The 19,594-nt window shown below is 56.2% G+C and overlaps 4 protein-coding genes across 4 annotated transcripts in view; all 4 read left to right on the forward strand.

The window, feature by feature from the left end:
- PTSG_00041 (uncharacterized protein) overlaps positions 1-493 on the forward strand; it is a 3,661-nt gene extending 3,168 nt beyond the window's left edge. Inside the window, exon 9 of the mRNA XM_004998540.1 lies at positions 1-493. This exon is cut by the window's left edge and continues 48 nt beyond it. Coding sequence (XP_004998597.1) covers positions 1-124 — 124 coding nt within the window. The 3' untranslated portion in view covers positions 125-493.
- Position 494: 1 nt separating this feature from the next.
- On the forward strand, positions 495-4,630 carry PTSG_00042 (ATP synthase subunit beta). The gene is made up of 6 exons (XM_004998541.1): positions 495-535; positions 927-1,007; positions 1,299-1,474; positions 1,671-1,956; positions 2,756-3,645; positions 3,891-4,630. Exons 2-6 carry the CDS (start codon positions 947-949, stop codon positions 4,026-4,028), a joined length of 1,551 nt encoding a protein of 516 aa, XP_004998598.1. The 5' UTR covers positions 495-535; positions 927-946; the 3' UTR covers positions 4,029-4,630.
- A 195-nt stretch (positions 4,631-4,825) lies between these two features.
- Positions 4,826-12,274, forward strand: PTSG_00043 (uncharacterized protein; the record flags this gene model as incomplete). Its single annotated transcript, XM_004998542.1, has 13 exons — positions 4,826-5,606; positions 5,797-5,865; positions 6,012-6,077; positions 6,327-6,408; positions 6,584-6,713; positions 6,930-7,026; positions 7,177-7,224; positions 7,487-7,707; positions 8,350-8,719; positions 8,960-9,106; positions 9,419-9,493; positions 9,686-9,742; positions 10,088-12,274. Exons 1-13 carry the CDS (start codon positions 4,980-4,982, stop codon positions 12,272-12,274), a joined length of 4,176 nt encoding a protein of 1,391 aa, XP_004998599.1. The 5' UTR covers positions 4,826-4,979.
- A 1,850-nt stretch (positions 12,275-14,124) lies between these two features.
- PTSG_00044 (uncharacterized protein) lies at positions 14,125-18,884 on the forward strand. Its single transcript, XM_004998543.1, has 8 exons — positions 14,125-14,670; positions 15,036-15,126; positions 15,634-15,730; positions 16,440-17,229; positions 17,497-17,609; positions 17,922-17,996; positions 18,187-18,252; positions 18,453-18,884. Exons 4-8 carry the CDS (start codon positions 16,526-16,528, stop codon positions 18,488-18,490), a joined length of 996 nt encoding a protein of 331 aa, XP_004998600.1. The 5' UTR covers positions 14,125-14,670; positions 15,036-15,126; positions 15,634-15,730; positions 16,440-16,525; the 3' UTR covers positions 18,491-18,884.
- The last annotated feature ends 710 nt before the right edge of the window (positions 18,885-19,594 follow it).

Genomic DNA, 19,594 nt, shown 5'->3' on the forward strand with positions numbered 1-19,594 from the left:
CTTTGCGTTTATTCTCCTGTTGCTCAGTCACATCATTGCCAACACATACGACGACATGAGCCTGTACATGGACGAGTACACGCCCCTCTTCTCCAACCCGTCGCGCGAAACCAAGATTCCCTGAGCCGCTTTGCCGCCGCTTTGCCGCCGCTTTGCCTTCCTGCCTTCTTTCACCTAGCTCCTCCTCACCCGTGCATTGTAGATGTGTGTGTTCTTGTGCGTTGCGGGTGTGTGTGTGTGCGTTGCGGGTACGTGTGTGTGTGTGTGTGTGTGCGTTGTACGAGTGCATGGTGTGTACCATCATCACGTCCACCACTGTGGCGAGCACACACACACACTGTGATGTGAATCTGTCCACTGCCCCTTTTCCCCCTTCTGCTGTTACCAATTTGTGCTGTCGCATAAGGTTATTCTCATGGCAAATTTTCCAATGGCACAATCGGTGGAGGCCGAAAAATCAGTGGCCAGCCAATACACACGCAAACTTCCCGAAGCGGCCACCATTTTTTGTGTGCGGGCTGAAAGAGACGAAAAGGTGAGCACGTCGCTGCTGCAGCTGTGGCGGCGGTGAGTGCTTGGTTGGCGATATGAGCAACGCCGTGCAAGCAGAGCCGAGTGAGGGCTGATGATGGTGGGAGGATAAGGGATAAGGGTGTGTTCCTCGCTCGCTGCCTGCCTTGGGGGTTCGCAGATGCACGACACAGCAGCAGCAGCACCACCACCACCAGCAGCAGAATAGTGCGCCGTGTCAGGAGAATGATGATGAGCACTGTGCGACGAGGCAGCTTGCACAGCACATGTTCCTGCATCCACTGGACTGACCTTACCTCCTGCCGTGCCCTCACGCCACTCACACTGCCACTCACTGTTTGCACCACACCAACGTGCACGCGCACACACACACACACATGCGCACACACGCACAGACTTTCCACACCCATCCACCATGCTCTCTCGCGCTGTGACCACCGCCGTTCGCGGCGCTCGCGCCCCAACATACACTGCCGGTGCGTGGCCGTTGCCTGGCTCTGCCTGAGTAGCTGTGTGTGTGTGTGTGTGTGTGTGTGTGCGAGTGTGCACGCGAGTGTGCACGCGAGTACATGTCACTATGCCACTGTGCAATGGGGCCAGCGCCGTGTGCACTCAGTGAACATGTGTTGCTTGTCGCGCACCCTATTACCCTCTGCTTCCTCACTTTGCTGCTTCTTCCACTGGGGATGTTCCATTCACTCTCCTTCCACTCATCACAATGATGAACCCCCTCCACACTGCCGCCTAAATCTTCCAATTTTTTGCAGTCCGCTCCCTCGCGGCGCAGCAGGACGCCAAGGGCAGCATCGTCTCTGTCATCGGTGCCGTCGTCGACGTCAAGTTTGAGGATGGCAGCCTCCCTCCCATCCTCAACGCCCTCGAGGTCAAGGGCCACGAGACTCGCCTCGTTCTCGAGGTTGCCCAGCATCTGGGTGAGAACACGGTACGTCCTCCACACTCCACACTAGGTCCCGTGTGTTCCGGGTGCCAGCCATGCTTTCAACCACCTTGCTTGTTGTTGGCTGTGTTGTGTTGCGTTGTGCGTTATTGCCTTTGCTGCTTACTCTCCCTTTGCTCCTGCCGTGAGCTTACCGGCATTGTGTTTCTCCATTCCCTCTTGACCTCGCTTGGTGTTGCAGGTCCGTACCATTGCCATGGACGGTACCGAGGGTCTTGTGCGCGGCCAGCCCGTGGTTGACACCGGCGATGCCATCACCATCCCCGTCGGTATCCCCACCCTCGGCCGTATCATGAACGTCATTGGCGAGCCCATTGACGAGCGCGGCCCCATCAAGGCTGAGTCAACCCTCCCCATCCACGCCGAGGCCCCTCCACTGACCGAGATGGAGGTCAAGCCCGCTATCCTCGAGACCGGTATCAAGGTCATCGACCTCCTTGCCCCTTACGCTAAGGGTGGCAAAATTGGTGAGTCAGCTATACCGTAGTTTGCATGAACGCCTCCTTGCGTTGCTTCCCTTGAAGCGGTGGGATGCGCCTTCCGTCTCTCTTGCTTGTTTGTCTTGTTGCCGTTTCTTTTCTCCCCCTGTCTCGTCATGGTTCTTTTGTTGTCTTCGCCCGCTTTCTGCGTCGCCCCCCCCCCCCTGTTTCGCAAACTCTTTTGCGCGTATCTCTTTTTGCCTCTTGGGAGTGTGTCTTCCCTTGCACGCATCTCTATCACCGTGCCCAGTCTTAGTGCTGGCTGGAGAGGATCTACCTTTCTGGTCACGTTCACACTGGGTAGCGCTAAACTAGGATGCAAGACCCACTGTGGGCTCCGTGTCCACGTCGGATGTTATTGTTGTTTTCGTGGTCACGCCTCTGTTTTATCCCCACGCGTTGTGCCACAGCACGACCTCCAACATCGTGTCATGACGATCATGACATCTTCTTTCTTCTTGTCCAACCTCCTCGTTGTGCTTGGCAACTTGTGCTTTCCTCCTTTTCCTTCTTTCTTTCATTTTCTTTTGCTTTCGTTCGCTCATCCGTTCGTTCTCTCTCCTTGTGCTTTCCGCACATCTTCCTTCTTTCTGCTCTTCTTTGTCCTTTTCAATTTGCCGCACCAACCCCACACGCCTCTTCTTTGCAAACACACACATGCACGCACACACACAGTCTCTGCCTTTCGCCAACCTCACATGGTTCGCACGTCTCACGGCTTGAAAAACAAACCTTGTCCTGCGCTGTGTTCCTTCTTCCTCCCCTCCCGCCACTTCTCTCCTCGCAGGTCTCTTCGGTGGTGCCGGTGTCGGCAAGACTGTGCTTATCATGGAGCTGATCAACAACGTCGCCAAGGCTCACTCTGGTTACTCTGTGTTCGCCGGTGTCGGCGAGCGTACCCGTGAGGGTAACGATCTGTACCACGAGATGCAGGAGGGTGGCGTCATTGACCTCGAGACCCCCGAGAACTCCAAGGTCGCCCTCGTGTACGGCCAGATGAACGAGCCGCCAGGTGCCCGTGCCCGTGTCGCCCTGACTGGTCTGACCGTTGCCGAGTCCCTCCGTGATCTCCCCGACCCCAGCACCGGCCGTGGCCGCGATGTGCTCTTCTTCATTGACAACATCTTCCGCTTCACCCAGGCCGGTTCCGAGGTGTCTGCCCTTCTCGGCCGCATCCCCTCCGCTGTCGGTTACCAGCCCACCCTCGCCACCGACATGGGTGCCCTTCAGGAGCGTATCACCTCCACCACCTTCGGTTCCATCACCTCCGTCCAGGCTGTCTACGTGCCCGCTGATGATCTGACCGATCCCGCCCCCGCCACCACCTTCGCTCACTTGGATGCCACCACTGTGCTTTCCCGTGGTATTGCCGAGCTGGGTATCTACCCCGCTGTCGATCCCCTTGACTCCGCCTCCCGTGTCCTCGACGCCGCCATTGTTGGCGACGAGCACTACGCATGCGCCCGTGACGTGCAGAAGATCCTCCAGGACTACAAGTCTCTCCAGGATATCATTGCCATTCTCGGTATGGATGAGCTGTCCGAGGAGGACAAGCTCACCGTCGCCCGCGCCCGTAAGATCCAGCGCTTCCTCTCCCAGCCCTTCACCGTCGCCGCTCCTTTCACTGGCCAGGAGGGCAAGCTCGTCCCCCTCAACGACACCATCCGCGGCTTCCGGGTGCGTTGCCTTGTGTGTTGGTTTGTTTGGTGCGTGGCTGCGGTGTGGTGTTTGGTGGATGAAGCGTGCATTGCGTTTTTGGTGGTTCAGGCGCACCCACTGCCTGATGTGAATGTGTATTTTTGTGTGTGATGGGGGGGGGGGTTTCGAGTCATCACCAGTGTTCGTTGTAGCGTTTGCCTGACCACGAATCTCACTCTCGTCTCGTGTCCACCTTCAATGTGTCCACTTTTGACGTGTTGCAGGACATCCTTGAGGGCAAGCACGACGACAAGCCCGAGGTTGCCTTCTACATGGTTGGCGGCATCGCCGATGTCGAGGCCAAGGCCGAGGAGCTCGCCAAGGAGGAGGAGGAGCGTCTGCGCCGCCAGGCCTCTGCTTAAAGGAACACACGCCAGCAACAGGCAGCCTCCTGGCTGCTGATTGCAGTGGTTTCTTGTGAATGGGTGGTTTTGTGTCTGCAGCACGTGGGCGTGTGTGATTGTGTTGTCTGAACGCTTGCCGCGTGTAATCCGAACGTGATGGTTTCCGAGAACACTTTTGCTGTTTTTGTTCTTGAAGTCAGCGCCCGGGTTCCATGTTGCTCGCTTCATACCAAACATGTTTGCATTTCGTGCATGCGCCGTGGGCTGTTGTTGTGTTTGTGCAAGTCTTTGTGGCAACGTGCCGTGGCAGTCGATAGAGCCAGCGTACCTCCTCGGTGTGGTTTGTTTGTTTGTCCCCCCGTCTGTCGCAGCACGCGCGTGTGTTGGATTGCGGTTGTGTGCGCTAAATTTTCCTTTCTGCTCCCTCTCTCTGTCTCGTGAGTCGTGCGCTTCGTCAGTTGTTGCGTCGTGTGTTATTGGATCGTCCGTGTGTATCATCATCATTGTCGCCCTCGGGCGTGTTGTGTGGTGTGGGAGAAACAAAAAAAACAGTCAGTCGTCTCCATCATCACGTCCTCGTACCTGTTTGTTGGGTTCAATTACACCTTGATGCCAACTGACGTTGAGAAGCAAAGCCACATGTGTGCGCGCGTGGTTGGTTGGTTCAGAGAGGGTGCTGGAAGCGACACCCCTCTTCGTGCCTTCGTGTACTCGCCCCTTGCTTGAAAGTCTTACCTGGATGTATGTTTCGCACAAGGCTTGGCCTTGTAAATGCGCATGGTGGATACCAAACGCGACCATTATTTTTTTGCTTTTGTCTGTGTGTGTGTGTGTGGAACGGAAGGCAGGGAAGACACCCGATACAACACAGCAGCAGCAGCACGACGGAAGACGAGCGCAAGGCAGGGAAGCACAGCACGCTTTTTGAGCAGACGCTTTTTGCTTACTGGACGCGCGGGCACAGCGGGCATGGACGAGGAGAAAGCCGCGCTGCGTCGGCGTGGCAGTGGTGACAGCAGTGAGGGCGAGCATCGTGACAGCACCGATGCCACGCAGCAGCGAGACACGCACAACGGCAACGACAACGACAACGACAGGCAGCAGCAGGACAGCGGCGGCTGGGCGAGCGGCGAGCAGTCGCAGCAGTCGCAGCAGGCACAGCACAACGAGCACGGCCACTCCGACGCGGCCCAGGTCCACGGCGACAGCGCCGAGGAGAGCGAGCCGAGTGCTTGCCGTGGTGGCAATGATGGCCGCCATGCTACGAGTGATGCAGATGCTGCTGGGGATGACGATGAGGAAGTTGCAAGAAGCGAGAATGGCGACGATGGCCCTTCTCACAGGGATGCGGGCGACCAGCGTCAATCACAACGCCATAAGCACAGCCCACTGCCCGAGGTGAGCGTGGCATCCGATGCCGGTAGTCTCGCAGAGTCACAGCAACAGGAGATGGGTGTCACGGCCTCTGGTGTGGTCACTCCTGTCAGACTACACGACTCCACCATGGACGCGCCGTCCCCGATCCCGTACATGCCAGATGACACTGTGGTGGACACCATTTCCATTTCATACGGAAGCGTCGTTCACCGTTTTGAGGTGTGTGTGTGTGTGTGTGTGTGTGAAGTGTGTGTGTGTGTATGTGTGTGTGTGAAGTGTGTGTGAAGTGGAAGCCGCTGTCGAATGCATGCGAGCACAAGGTGCTGTGGGGCTTGCTATTCCAGTCACAACTCACCATGGTAGCACAAACACACACACACGCACGCACGCACGCTCTCTCTGTGCTCAGCCTGGGCATGATCTGACACCAAAGGATGTGCTGACCGCTTTCGACCTCCCAGAAGTCACAGAGTTTCAGGTGCGTTGCACATGCGTGTGCATCTGCGATCAATTGGCTGTGCAATCTCCCTTCCATCAACACACACACACACATACACACACACACACACAAACTGCATTCATCTGCTCACGCTGCTGTGTGGTTTGCTTTTGCTGCCTGGGCAGATCCGCGACGACATGGGCGAGGAAGTCGATCTCAACAACGCCCGCCTGCATCGAAACCTGTCCCTGGTGAGCCCCAAACCGTAGACTTACCCCTTTCCTTACCCGGCTTTTCACCACATTGCACTTAAGCTGACAACACGCGTGGTGTTGTGTTTGTCATGTTCGTTGTGCCTTGTGCAATGCTCTGCTTTCTTGTGGCTTGCTTCCATGTGCTCTGCTTTCAATGTGTTCGAGCCCAATGTGCTCTTCCTTCACCTGCTCATGGCATTGTTTTTTTTTTTTTTTTTTGCACCGGATGGCATTTGCCACCACCAGGTTGTTCGCCGCAGCCGCCGCCGTCCCCGCACTGCAGAAGGCCGATTACAGCGCGCAAACCTGCGACGCGAACTTGACAGAGGTCTGCAGCCCCGTCCGTGTGTGTGTGTGTGTGTGTGTGTGTTAACTCAAAGCGATGTGCATCATGTCGCGTTTGGCACGCCCTCCGATTTTCCCTTCCCTTTTATAAATGTGCGAGCTGTACTCACACTACACCACGGATTGGTGTGTTCACACTGCACCCCGGATTGTCGCAGGCATGGCCTTGTTGCAAGAGAAGCAAAACATCCTTGTGGACAACGGCGGTGCTGCCGAGGATGTGAACAATCTCTCCTGGGAACAGTTTCGCCAGGCATTTCGCACAGACTTTGAAAACGGCCTGCGAAAGTGCGTTATAAGCTTGAGCATGCTCACGGGTAGTTTGAATGTGGTTGGCGTGCGCACGTTTTGCACTTGTGCAGGCATGTAGGTGTGCCTTTGCGCATGTGCACACGTGCAGGTTGTGGTGTGCATGCACAGTTATGACGCCTGCACCACCTTTCCTTTGCCACTATTCTGACCCATTCAATCCCCACTTTGCTCACGTATCATGGCCAACACCAGGAGCATGTCGTTTTCGAACCTGAGCGAGACCTCCACACACTCGCGCGCACGCGCCTCAACCATCTCCGTATCCAACCCCACACAAGAACCGGCACAGGTGCCTGACATGCATGTGCTATGGCAGCCAGTCCGCGCGTACACCATGGTGTCATGTCACCACACACCTCTGTCGCATGGCCTTTGTCACACTGGGTCTTGACCACATTGCCATATCTCACTCCACGTGTTTGCAACCTCATGCTTCCAGGCCAACAAGCAAGAGCGAACGATACGCACGTTCGAGGCCACATACGCGGTGGGTGTTTGCGTGTGAATGCGTGAATGCGTGTGTTATTGTGCAGTTGTGTGTGTGTGTGTGTGTGTGTGTCAGCTCGTACCTGTGTGCCTGTGTGCCTGTGTGTGTGAATATGTCGTCATTCAGTCAGTACCTCAACAAGTGTGCTGCGGAAGGATGCAACGGCACGCTCCCTTTCTCTTTCCCCCCACTTTTCACCATCCTCACGTGTTTGTTCCTTTCAACACCATGCTCCCTGCACCCTGCCACGTTTGCTGTTCAGCAACCGAAAACGCTGGTGATCATGTACTCAGCACAAGGCTTTGGCTTCTCGTGCCGCCGCCTGTGCGTTGTGGACGAGCAGCTTGTGAGTGCTGCGCCACCATCGTCATCATCGTCGTCGTCATATGCTCACGATGCATCGCGTATGGCCCTGACGCGCCTCACGCTCATGGAGATGGACGAGGAGCTCCTCCTCCCACAAGAGACCCTGGTGCGTATTATGTGTGTTTGTGTGTATGTATGTTTGTTTGTTTGTTTGTTTGTTTGTTTGTTTGTTTGTGTGTGTGTGTGTTTGTTTGTTTCGTTTGTTTGTTTGTTTGTTTGTTTGTTTCGTTGGTTGATTGGCTTGTGTGTTCGTGTTGTTGATTGGCATGTGTGTTCGTGTGGTTGGTTGGTTGGTCGTGTTCTTGATGGATTGAGTGTGTTGATTCAAGCGGTGTGTCACGCGTGCATGGGCAACATCAACAACAACACCAACAAAACAACCGCAGCCTTCGGTCGGAACGCCACAGCACGCACAGCCTCCCTTCCCGTGGATCCGTTCCATTCATCTCCCCACAGCCAACGTGCGCGAATGTCTGCCTCGTTTTGCCCTGTTTCTGTCTGTCTGTCTGACTGACACACACACACACACACACACACACACACACACACACACACACACACACACACACACACACACACACACACACACACACACACACTCTCTCTCTCTCTCTCTCTCTCTCTCTCTCTCTCTCCCTCTCTCTCTCTCTCTCCGTGCCTCCCTGTCACTCTCGCTCACACAAACTCGCACACACGCGCCTCTCACACACTCGCATACGCACACACTCACACGCACGCACGCACACGTACATGCAACAGATTGCGAAACCTTTGGCACATGCCAAAGTTGAAACGCAAGTCGTCGTCTGTGGAGACGGGCCTGTCCGCCGTGCCGTTTGCCACGTCCATTTGCGAGCTGTGTGCGCGCCACGGCGTGCGCGTGCCCGTGCTTGTCACGAAGCTTGTTGAGGAGGTTGAGCGACGCGGGCTGGACGAGGAAGGCATCTACCGCCACTCCGGTCCAACGTCTCAAATACAGATGCTCAAGGAGTGCCTCTCGCGCGACCCAGTCGGTACAGACCTGACAGACGAAGACACGTTCTACGACCAACACGCCCTGTGCGGCGTATTGAAGGAGTACTTTCGCAGCATCACCCCACCGGTCTTTACCGGCGAACTCTACGATAAGGTTGGTTACTGTTGCCTGTTGGAGAGGTGGTGTGCGTGTACATGTGTACGTGTACGTGTACGTGTGCATGGTTGTACGTGTTGGTGTATGTGCGCGGGTGTGGGCGAGCATGTATGTGTTGGTGCGGACACGAGTTTGCGCATGTACATGCGTGCGTGGGTGTGTACATACTCCCCCTCCCTTTGTCCATGCGAGTTTCCCTCAGCTCACAACACTTCTTTTTCGAACATTCGTCTGCAGTTTATTGCGTGCGCGAAGATGAGCGGCGAGAACAGGCTACATGTTCTCAAGGACTTGCTGAGTCAGCTGCCCCCGGAGCACCACACCACCTTGGAGTTTGTCATTCGCCATCTCACACACGTTGTCGACCACTGTGCCAAAAACAAGGTGTGTTGATATGCGCGTGTGTGTGCATGCGTGTGCTTGTGTGTGTGTGTGCTTGTGTGTGTGTGTGTGTGTGTGTGTGTGTGTGTGTGTGTGTGTGTGTGTGTGTGTGTGTGTGTGTGCTTCTGTTGACATATGCGAGTCAGCTGCTCAGACCTTGTGTGAGTGCGCACACCCTCGCGCGCAACACAGTTTTGCTCCTGTTCCAAAACACTCAACACTCATCACCTTTCTCTGTAAATTCTTTCGCCTGAATGAATGTTCTGCGTACGACTTTTCTCCCACACATACACACGCACGCACACCCCCTTGTAGATGATTGCATCGAACCTCGCTGTTGTGTTTGGGCCGACCCTTGTTCGTCCAGCAGCAGGAAATGACCTATCTTTGGTACGTCAAGTCTCTGTGCACAAATGTGTGGTGTGGTGTGTGCGTGTGTATGCATGTTTGGTTCCATGTCGTTGTCGCTGGTTCTTCCTCACAGTGCAATCAACAAACGCTACCTCACATGCTCAACCGCACACCCCCTCCCCCCTTCCTCTCTTGTCGTCCTGCGTTCTTCCTGTGCGTGCGCTGCTACAGTTACAAGACATGAGCCATCAAAGCAAACTCGTGGAGCTGCTCGTTACAAACTGCTCTGTAAGTTCTCACTGCCCACAGTTTTGCATACATGCGCGCGCGCGAGTGACAGTGCACAAACCCCCTTCTGCTGTGTGTGTGTTCGCCGGCAGTCTGGCCAGCATTTGTCACGCACATACACACACGCGCGCGTGCGCGCGTGTCGCACCGCTCACATCCACTCAATCACACTCTCACCCACTCACACTCACCCACCCACTCACACATATACACACACACTCACACTCATCCACTCACTCACCCACTCACTCACCCACTCACTCACCCACTCACTCACTCACACATACACACACACACACACACACTCACGCACGCACTCACGCACGCACACATGCACGCGTGCAGTTCTTGTTTGATGCAACGGTGGGCGGCACAGACGGAGAGGAGGGCGAGAATGCAAATGAAACCCGGGAGCACGATGAGTCATCCATGCTGGAGGACACGACGTCCATCGGCGAGCACGACACAACGGCCACGGAGGAGAACACCGGCCAGGCGGGAGTCTCGCCCACCACGCCGCACGATTACGCGCTGCAGACGGACGTGCTGGCGTACCTGGCTGGAAGCATTCCGGACCTGCCCCTGGCCGCCGATAGTGAACGCGGCGCAGGCGACGCAGCCCAGCAAGACCACGTCCGCGGCACTGTGCAGCAGACAGAGGGGGCAGAGGTGGGTGGCGCTGAGCGTGGTGATGACGCCGTACCAGGCAGCGCCAGCAAGCCTGCGGGCGCCTTTGAAGTCGGCGACGGCGACGGCGACGGGGACAGCGGTGCTGCCTCGAAACACAGCGGGGGAGGTGGCCGCGGCGGCTACCTGGAAGTGCAAGGGCGGGCAGAGCCGGAGGCACGCGCAACGTCCGTGCCGGCGAGCGTGCGCATGCGGCGTGGTGATGATCATGGCTTGGGCGATGGCGGGCGTGGTGGCGCTCGGAGCAGCAGTGCCCGTTTCAAGGACGGCGCTGGGGCTACGGGCAGCGACGCCGCGCACGCAGCTACGCCGCTGTCACCGCCGCTGACGTCAACATCACGGTCGACACACGGCAGCCTGCACGGTGGCAGCGGCGGCGGCAGCAAAGGGCTGGGCAGCAGCGGGGCAGCGGACCCGGGGACGGGGTCGCCGCGGCTGGACAGGCCACGATCGGTGCCGCGGCGGAAGAAAGACCGTCGCAGTGGCAGCCTGCCGCTGGAGACATCACGCAGCTTGAAGAGCACGCACACTCCCACACACCTCCATCACCAGCAGCAGCATCAGCAGCAGCACGACCACCAGTCTCACCACCACCACCAGTCGCAGCAGGAGCTTGGGCGTCGCGGTAGTGAGCGGGCCAGCAACGAGGCTGACCGGCGCAGGGAGTCGTCGATGGCGCTGCAGGCGCTGTTGTCTGCGTCAGCGGACCAGGGCGGTGCACCCTCGCCCCATCACGACAGTGGCAGCAGAGGCAGCAGCAGCAGGAGCCTGAAGCTGATAGACAGCGGCGTTGCGGAAGGCGGAGAGCGCACAGGCCAGGTTGTCGGTGCAAGGGACGGTGATGAGGGTGACGCGGCTGGCGTGAGCGGTGGGGAGGATCTGAGGCGCGGGCGAAGACGGCAGCACCCGCACCCAGGTGATGTGCCAGCCGGGCCCGAGGGAAGTGCACGCGAGGCGGGCGCGAATCAGACCGTTGATGATGAGATGCGGCCTGCTGTGGTGGAGGAAGCGCGGCACCGTGCGCTGGAGGTGTTGACGGAGTTTGATCGCGCGTTCTGCGAGTTTGAGACGCACGAGGACATCCGGGCGCTGCAGCGGGCAGGCACTCCTGTGGACGACTTTTTCCTGGACGGCGACGACGAAGCAGCGGAGGCGGAGCAACGCAGCGGTGGTGAGCAGCGGCACCGCGACAGTCGCAAAGCCGCAGCGCTGGGTGACGGCAGCAAGGGCGGCGACAGCGGCGACGAGAGCAGTAATGCGGCACTTGCTCAAGCGCGGCCGCACGCGCACCGGGAAGAGCCGGAGAGCCGGCCGCTGACGTTGTTGGTGTCGCGACGCCGTCACGAGGAGGAGCAACAACAGCAACAACAGCAAGAGCAACAGCAACAGCAGGAGCAGGAGCAGGAGGAGGAGGAACAAGGCGATGGCGGGGATGTGCCAAAGCGGCCGTCGTACGAGGCGGCGATTGGCAATGCAGCGTCGAGGGCGCCCAACGTGCCAGCGCAGCAGTTTCGCGTGGTTGAACGGCCGGCCAGGCGTGTTGGGCCGACAGCAGCGACGATACAGCGCCTGCAGACCACGCGCGAGGAGCAGTCTGCCACACAAGGCGAGCATGACGGCGACGGTGATGGTGACGGCAATGGTGGTGATGGACGTGATGACAAGGAGACAGGCGTGGAGCAGCACAGGAGCGAGGCTGAAGGCGGTGAGGCGGGCGGGCGTGGTGGTGGCGTGTCCCTGCACCGGCCACCGCCGTCGTACAGTACGGTGGATCGATCACAGCGGCTGATTCTTCGCCGGGACGGCAAGCCCTTCTCCACCTCCAGTCGCGAGAGCACCATCTGAAGCACCACGTGCAGCATCTTTCATGTTTGTTTGTTTGGTTGTAGTTCTGCTGGTGTGGTGTTGGGGTGCTGTGCTTTCTTGCCACCTCGTTTTCCACCTCGTCAAGAGCCTCGTTTGTTGTTGGCGGGCAATCTCCACATGAGTGTGGCCAGCGGACCCCTCGCAGACACGACTCTGCTCTACGCGGCAGCACCATAATCATGTTTACCACCACCACCATACACCACCACCACCATACACCACCACCATCCCACGACTCAGCAGCGCAGCTTTCTTTCATGGCTCGCTCGGCTATTCATGTTAACATATCGTCGTCGTCCTCGTCTGGCTGCTTCATTTTCCCTTGAGCGTTTGTGCGCCAGCTCTTCCGTGCATTCATGCAGGTTGCCTGCCTTGCATACTGGGCCCCCTCCCTGCACTTCCTGTTACATAACCGCCGCTGCGCAACAGCAAGACCTTTGCGTCCTTCGAGACCCCCCCCCTCCCCTTGCCCCACCTTCACTGTTGTTTTACACTGTCCCACACACATTGGTGTGCACTTCCTTCCAGCTTCTTGCTGACATCCTGGCTGCTGCTGGCGCTACCTTGCTTGCTTGCTGGCTACCTTGCTTGTTGGTTGGTTGGTTTGCTTGCGTGCTGCACACACACACACACGCACACACACACGCACACACACACACACACACACACACACACACATCCAGACGCGTTGTGTTTATCTGCACGCGCGTGGTGCGTGAGTGCGTGGTACTGTTTTTTTTTTCTTCTTCGTCATTCAGTGGTTGACTGATGGGATGTGTAGGATGCGTACGCTTCGTAGCTTGTTTGCAGGGTCAGTTTGGTCTGTTTCATGCTCCCTGCTTCACTTGTGCATATGTTCTTGCCCATCCGTACCCGCACATAAATACCATTGCATTCACATGCACAAGGTGTGCTTCCTTCCAGCCATTTCTTCCATCATCACCACACTTCCACCTACCTGTGGCAGCTTGCTGCTGCTTGCGTGCTGCAGTTGTTCGTTGTTGTTGTTGTTGTTGTTGTTGTTGTTGTTGTTCGTTGTTGTTGTTGTTCGTTGTTGTTGTTGTTGTTGTTGTTGTTGTTGTTGTTGCTGTTTTGTTGTTCGTTGCTGTTGGTTGTTTTGTTGTTCGTTGCTGTTGGTGTTCGTTGCTGTTGTTGTTCGTTGCTGTTGTTTGCGCTTGAGTGTCCCTCTTCCTCTGTCGTGTTGTCATTTCATCGTTGTCCTCGTTGATTTTTGAAGCAGCACTTCTCTTCCTTCTGCTTCCGTTTTTTTTTTTTTTTTGCTTTCGTTTCTTTCGTTCGTGCAGTCCCGCAGCAACGAAGCGCAAGCGAGAGCAACACAACGTCCCCATGTTACTTGACAGTTGTCTTGCATAAAGCGGCATGCAGGTTGTGCTGCCGTTCGGGTTGGAAGTGCATGCGAATCGACTGCAAAACGGTGTGGAGGGGCGAATGGCAGCACTTTGGCCCAGCTAACTCGCACTCTGTGGGTATCTGACGCAACTTTGCGCGCCTGCACTCGCCACCTCTGACGCAACAAGTAAAACATCAACGCAAAATCAAAACGGCAATGCCTTTGCCCCGTGACGAGATTTCGCTGTATTGACCCGTTTGCACTTGAAAGTGCTTGCACGCAGAAGTGTTGTTGGACACACTCGCGTTGTCCGTTGAACCGCTCTGCAGTGTTTTGTGCTTGCCTCATGTTGGGTGCCCCCAGCACACCCGCGCAGCACAATGCCCACAACAGCAGCAGCAGCAGCAGCAAGCAACCAAGGCAAAAAAACCACCAAGACGACAACGACCGCGACCGGGGCCATCTTGCACGCTGGTGTCTCTGCTCCACCACTGCCTTCCCACGTTTCCCCAACCAAACTCTCGCCATTTACACCCACAATCCCCGCCCACCACTCGCCCTTGCTTGCCGCTTCAGCTGTCCTTCCTTCTGCTGTTCCTTGGCCTTGCTTGCGGCGAGTTCAGCTGGTGGTTGTGCTCGCTGACTGGCTGCAGCTCTGCTGCGTTGGCTGGCGGTTTTGGTTTTGGTTCCTGGAGAGCGTGCGCGTGTGCCTTTTCTTACTTTCCACGTCCCTCCACGCAAGACCGTCTTTCCCTCCTCCCCGCCACCTGCCGTCTCTTTGTGGTGGTGTTGTATTCTGCCGGCTCCACCCACTTCAGCACCACCCTTGCTGCTCGCTCTGCTTGTTCGCAGTGGTGTTCACGCCCCTGCCCCAGTGTGTGTGTGTGTGTGTGTGTGTGTGCTTGCGTGTGTCTCAAGTGTGTGGCTGTGTATCTATCCCCATTCCAGCCATTCCAGCGCAGCCATCCTTTGCCCTTTCCTTGCACGCCATTGGACAAATCCTTCTGAGTGCATGGGTTACTAGGTTGGTGTCTACAGGCACCCACACCATACCCACCCCCACAACCGAAAACCCCCTCGAACTTGCTTGCTTCAGCGATGATGATTGCGTTCTGCTAATCTCGTCGGTGGATTGCATGGTTTGAATTGTGTGTTTGTGTGTGTGTGTGTGAACGTGTATGTGAGTGTGAACGTGTGTGTGAGTGTACAGTGTGTGTGTGTGTGTGTGTGTGTACAGTGTACAGTGTGTGTGTGTGTGTGTGTGTGCGTTTGAATGTACAAGCGGCAAAGCATTCTTCGCCTTTGAACAATTAGCCAGTCTTCTCCGCTTTCACACCCGCACTCACACATGCACTCACCCATCCCCGTCCCATCCCATTTCCACTTCAGCACCACCTGCCTGCGACGAGCTTCTTGGACTGCCTGCATTTCTCCCGACGCCCACCTCCCATTTCCTTCCATTCTTTCTTCACAAGAGCAGGTTGGTGAGCTGCACAACCCTCGTGCTCACACACGTGTTCCATGCCTATCTTGCACACGCGCTCCATGTATGTGAAAGAGAAAGAGAGAGAGAGGGGGGGGGGGGAAGGGGTGGCTTGGGTCTTGAGGAAGAGTGATTGTTCAAGCAAGGTTGGGGTGGGTCGGGAAGCGCCAACGAGCGTGTGCAATATCAATCAAGTGCACGCGCTCCTGCAGCGTACCAACTCGCCTCTGTGCGGATGTGAATGTGCACGACATGAACACACACACACACACACACACGCACGCACACACACACACACACACACACACACACACACACACACACACACACACACACACACACACACACACTCACATCCCAGTCAATGAGCTTCTCGTCATCAATGTTTTGTCGCGTGTTTGCCCACATTCCAACCCCCTCCCATCGCAGCATCACTCAACCCTTTTTTGCCTGTCATCACTTGACACCCCCTGGCTCTCGCGAACATTCCACGCCCTACTTTAGGCCTTCTGCCTAACGATTTGAACTTGTCGTTGCACGGACAAGCTCCAGCGCAAAGGGGTTTCGTACTCCAGCTTCTCAAGTCTCCCTCAAAGTCGCGGTTAGTGGCCTTGTGTGTGCAGTCACCACTTTCCCCAGACCAGCCTCCTCCACATCAGCCCTACTTCTTCCTTTCGGTACCTCTCTGGCCTGCTGCTTGCCATGTCACCTCGCTTCTCGCTGAGCACTCTACCGCTGTCTTGTTTCCCTTTCTTGCTCTCCGCCCACCTCCTATCATCGCCTTTTGTGTTTGAGTGTGGTGTTTTGGTTGATTGGTGGATTCTTTGCTTGGCGCTCGTCTTTGCGCGTGCATGTGACCATCACCCTTTTGTGCATGATGCTGCGCTGATGGATTGACCACGAACACCACCATCACCACGTCTTGCTTTTTCTTTCTCGCTCGTGCGTGCGTGCGTGCGCGTTGAACCATGTGTACACAGTCTGCCCCATAGCAGCACAGTTCCCTTTGTTCTACATCTTCTTGGTGCAGCTTTGTTGTTCGTGCCGTGGCTTTCTTCTGCCCGCTGTGCTGTGCTGTGCTGTGCAGCGCAGTGGAGTGTCTTGTTGCTTTCAACCCCTGCAGTCCGCCAGCCACCCTTGTTTTGCCATTGTGACACGGCTCCTTTTCTCCCCTCGCCCAAAACTGTTGTCCATCCACGTTTCCCTCCTTGTGTGTGTGTGTGTACCTTTGCGGTTTCACATATCAAACTACACTCCACCGCTCACAACTCACCCGCGTTGTCGTTGCGACTGTGCGTCGTCTTTGCCAGGTCGATCACCGCCCGCCACCTCCCCCCAACTCTTGTCGCGTGATTCGTCACCGCAACCATCCTCCATCCTCACGTGTCCAGCCAGCATGGATGACGCCAACGACAACATCAGAGGCGAGCTGCTGCGGTTCCTCACCCACGGAGACGTTAACTTGGCGCGGCTCGTTCCACGCCTTCTCGACCACCTTGAAGCTCGCCCACGTAACCACTGGCGTCAGCACGAACGGGCGCACGAGCGCCGCTTGCACCCGCACGCCCGCCCTCGCCCCGTCTCCCCGCCACAGTCGCCACCGCCGCGCCGCCGGCAGCACCTTGACCCGCGCGCTGCAGCACCGCTTCCTGTGGACGGCGAAAACGACCACAACGCCGATGAGCCCAATCTCCAGCTGCCACCAGAGCAGCAGCAGCGTGAGGATGGCGGGCTTCGCGTCGGCGGCCTGGTAATGCCCGCCCCAGACGACCGCCAGCGACAAGACAGCAGCAGCAGCAGCGGCGGCAGTAGCAGCGGTGGCAGCGATGACGACGATTCCGTTCGCCGGGACAGCAACAGCAGCCAGGATGGTTCAAGCCCAAAAGGTGCCAATGAGCGCCGCAGATCAAGCTCCTCCGATGAGCGGATCGAAGAGGTTGCCGCACACGGCAACGGCCCGGCGCAGCAAGGTCTCCACCACCAGCATGAGCACGCCGATGATGGTGCCCTGGACCTTCAAGCGCAGCCAGATCACCGCGAAGGCAACCCTGGCCCCGCTTGTGTCATTTGCAAGCGCCCAGACGCTCGCGGGCCCGAACGGTGAGTATGCGTCGTGCCTCACTCAAATCCGCCCATGTTCCGGCATGAGAGAGCATACAGTGTTTGGGTGGCTGCGGATGGTTGCCTGCAAGCAAAGCAAATTGATTGTTGTTTTGTTCTATTTCTGCGGACAATGTATGGCGTGATGTGTGTGGCATGCCACGGCTGTTGTTCCTTGAATTCATCAACCACGCTGCCGCTGTATTGACAAAGCTCCCCATGCGCTTGCTACACCCGTTTGCTGGCTTGCGTCTTGACACAACGCAGAGTATGCCGTTTGTGTCACGTTGCCGTGTACCGGCGTGTGCAGACGTGGTTCCTTCAGGAGAGACAACGCCAATACATGCACGTTGACGAGCTGCGTATCTCCTTCATTCAACGTAGGTTGTTGTTGTTTAAGTTGTTGTTGTTTAAGTTGTTGTTGTTGTTGTTGTTGTTGTTTAAGTTGTTGTTGTTGTTGTTTAAGTTGTTGTTGTTTAAGTTGTTGTTGTTGTTGTTGTTGTTGTTGTTCGTTGCTGCTGCTGTTGCTGCTCAGTATCCAATCAAGAACACCACCTTTGCACGAGCATGTGGGTTGTACGAATGTCCAACTGTTGCCCCACTGTTGCCCCATTACCCAGCCAGCTGTTGTCTCCTGGTTCAAGCTCACCACCTGCCCTCATCCATCACTGGCCCGCTTGTCAACCCGGCAGACATGACACGCAGCGCCGAGCGATGCATCTCTGGTGGCATGTGTGATGTCGACAGCCTCCATTTCAGCAGAAATAGTGAGTTTTTTTTTTTTTTTTTGGGGGGGGGGGGGGGGGGGGTGTTGGAATCAACATTGCTCGGGCTGTGGCTCCTTTGCATCTCCCGCTTGCTCCAGCACACACGCACGCACACACACACACACACACACACACACACACACACACACACATGTCTGCTCACGATCCCCTTGCACAAATGTGCATGCAGATGATCGCTGTTCTCGCTGCATTGCCATGTGGGACGCCCAAATCAACCACAACCATCTCCATTTCTGTACGCTGCTTGTTCTTTCTTGGGTTACCTGTTGTTGCAGTTGTTGCCCGTTTCTGTTTTGTGCCTTGAGTTAACATGTCTTGTGGGCCTGTTGTCGACGAACAGAAAGTGGACACTTTAACAACAGCTGCATGCACCCTCCACCTCACCTTCATGTCACTCCTCTCCGTTGTGCGATGTTTGTTTGATTTTGCTTGCAGGCATCCTTCTTGTGCTACGCCACGCAGCGGAAGCGTGAATGTGATCCAAGAGTCCTCCACGCAATGCTTTTCATGTTGCTGAACTCCCGCCATTTTCCAGATTCCCTTGATTCATTCCCTCACACGCTATCATTAGCTCATGCATTCATCCATTCTCGCCTTCATCCATTCCCTCATTCGTCCATTTCATGCACGCGCGTTGAAATCATTCATTCATTCATCCGCCTCGTCTTCCATGACGACTATCTATCCTGTTGCTCATGACAAGTTCACGCATGCGTTCCCCTTTGTACGGAGGCCTTTGCTCCTGGTCTCGTGCGTTACACGGCTTCCTCCGCATCCTCTTTGTTTTGCTTTCTTCTCGCTTCACTGTGAGTTGTCTCTTTCAGCGCCCATGCGCCCCTTTGTGCTTGTGTGTGTGTGTGTGTGTGTGTGTGTGTGTGTGTGTGTGTGTGTGTGTGCCCGTTCTTATCTTCTCTTCTCGGGATTGATGTGAAGTCAAATGATGGTTTTTGTGTCTCTTGTGCCCGCTCGCTTCTAGCTCGCCCCTATCCTTCTCTATTTGCGCGTGTGAGAATGCCAAGTCTTGTCCTCTCATGTCTATTGTGGTTCTGTGCTTCTTGTTCTCATCATCTTTGTGTTGTTGTGCGCGACCTTCTCTTCGTTGCCTGCTGGCGATGATAAATTCGTGCATTGGTTCCCCGTTTCTTGCGTGTAGTGTGCGTTGCACCTTTGTCATCTTTCCCTCCATCCTCCTCCTCACTCAGTCACGTAGCTTTTGCCTGCCCATCTTCTTCTTCTTCTTCTTCTTCTTCTTCTTCTTCTTCGTCTTCCCTACTGCGTCACCACAACTCTCTCTGTTTGCATTGGTCGATGGCTCTGTGTCATCGTTGGTGATTTCTCGGACGGGGAATCCTGCAATCCACAATCAGGCGTTTTCTCTGCCTTGGTGCAGTGCGTGCCTGTGAGTGTAGGCATTTGGTATCTTCACTTATCTCAGCTGTTCTTTGTTTTTTTTTCTTTCGCCCAGTTGTTTTGTTGCCACAAGCCGGGCTCATGTGCGTGCTGATTGTGTGCGCGCCATGGCACGTGCTTCGTTGCTACTGCTGCTGTAATTGTTGTGCGTGTGTGCGTGTGTCAAC

This window comes from Salpingoeca rosetta (genome assembly GCF_000188695.1).
Source record: "Salpingoeca rosetta unplaced genomic scaffold supercont1.1, whole genome shotgun sequence".
Classification (NCBI taxonomy): Eukaryota; class Choanoflagellata; order Craspedida; family Salpingoecidae; genus Salpingoeca; species Salpingoeca rosetta.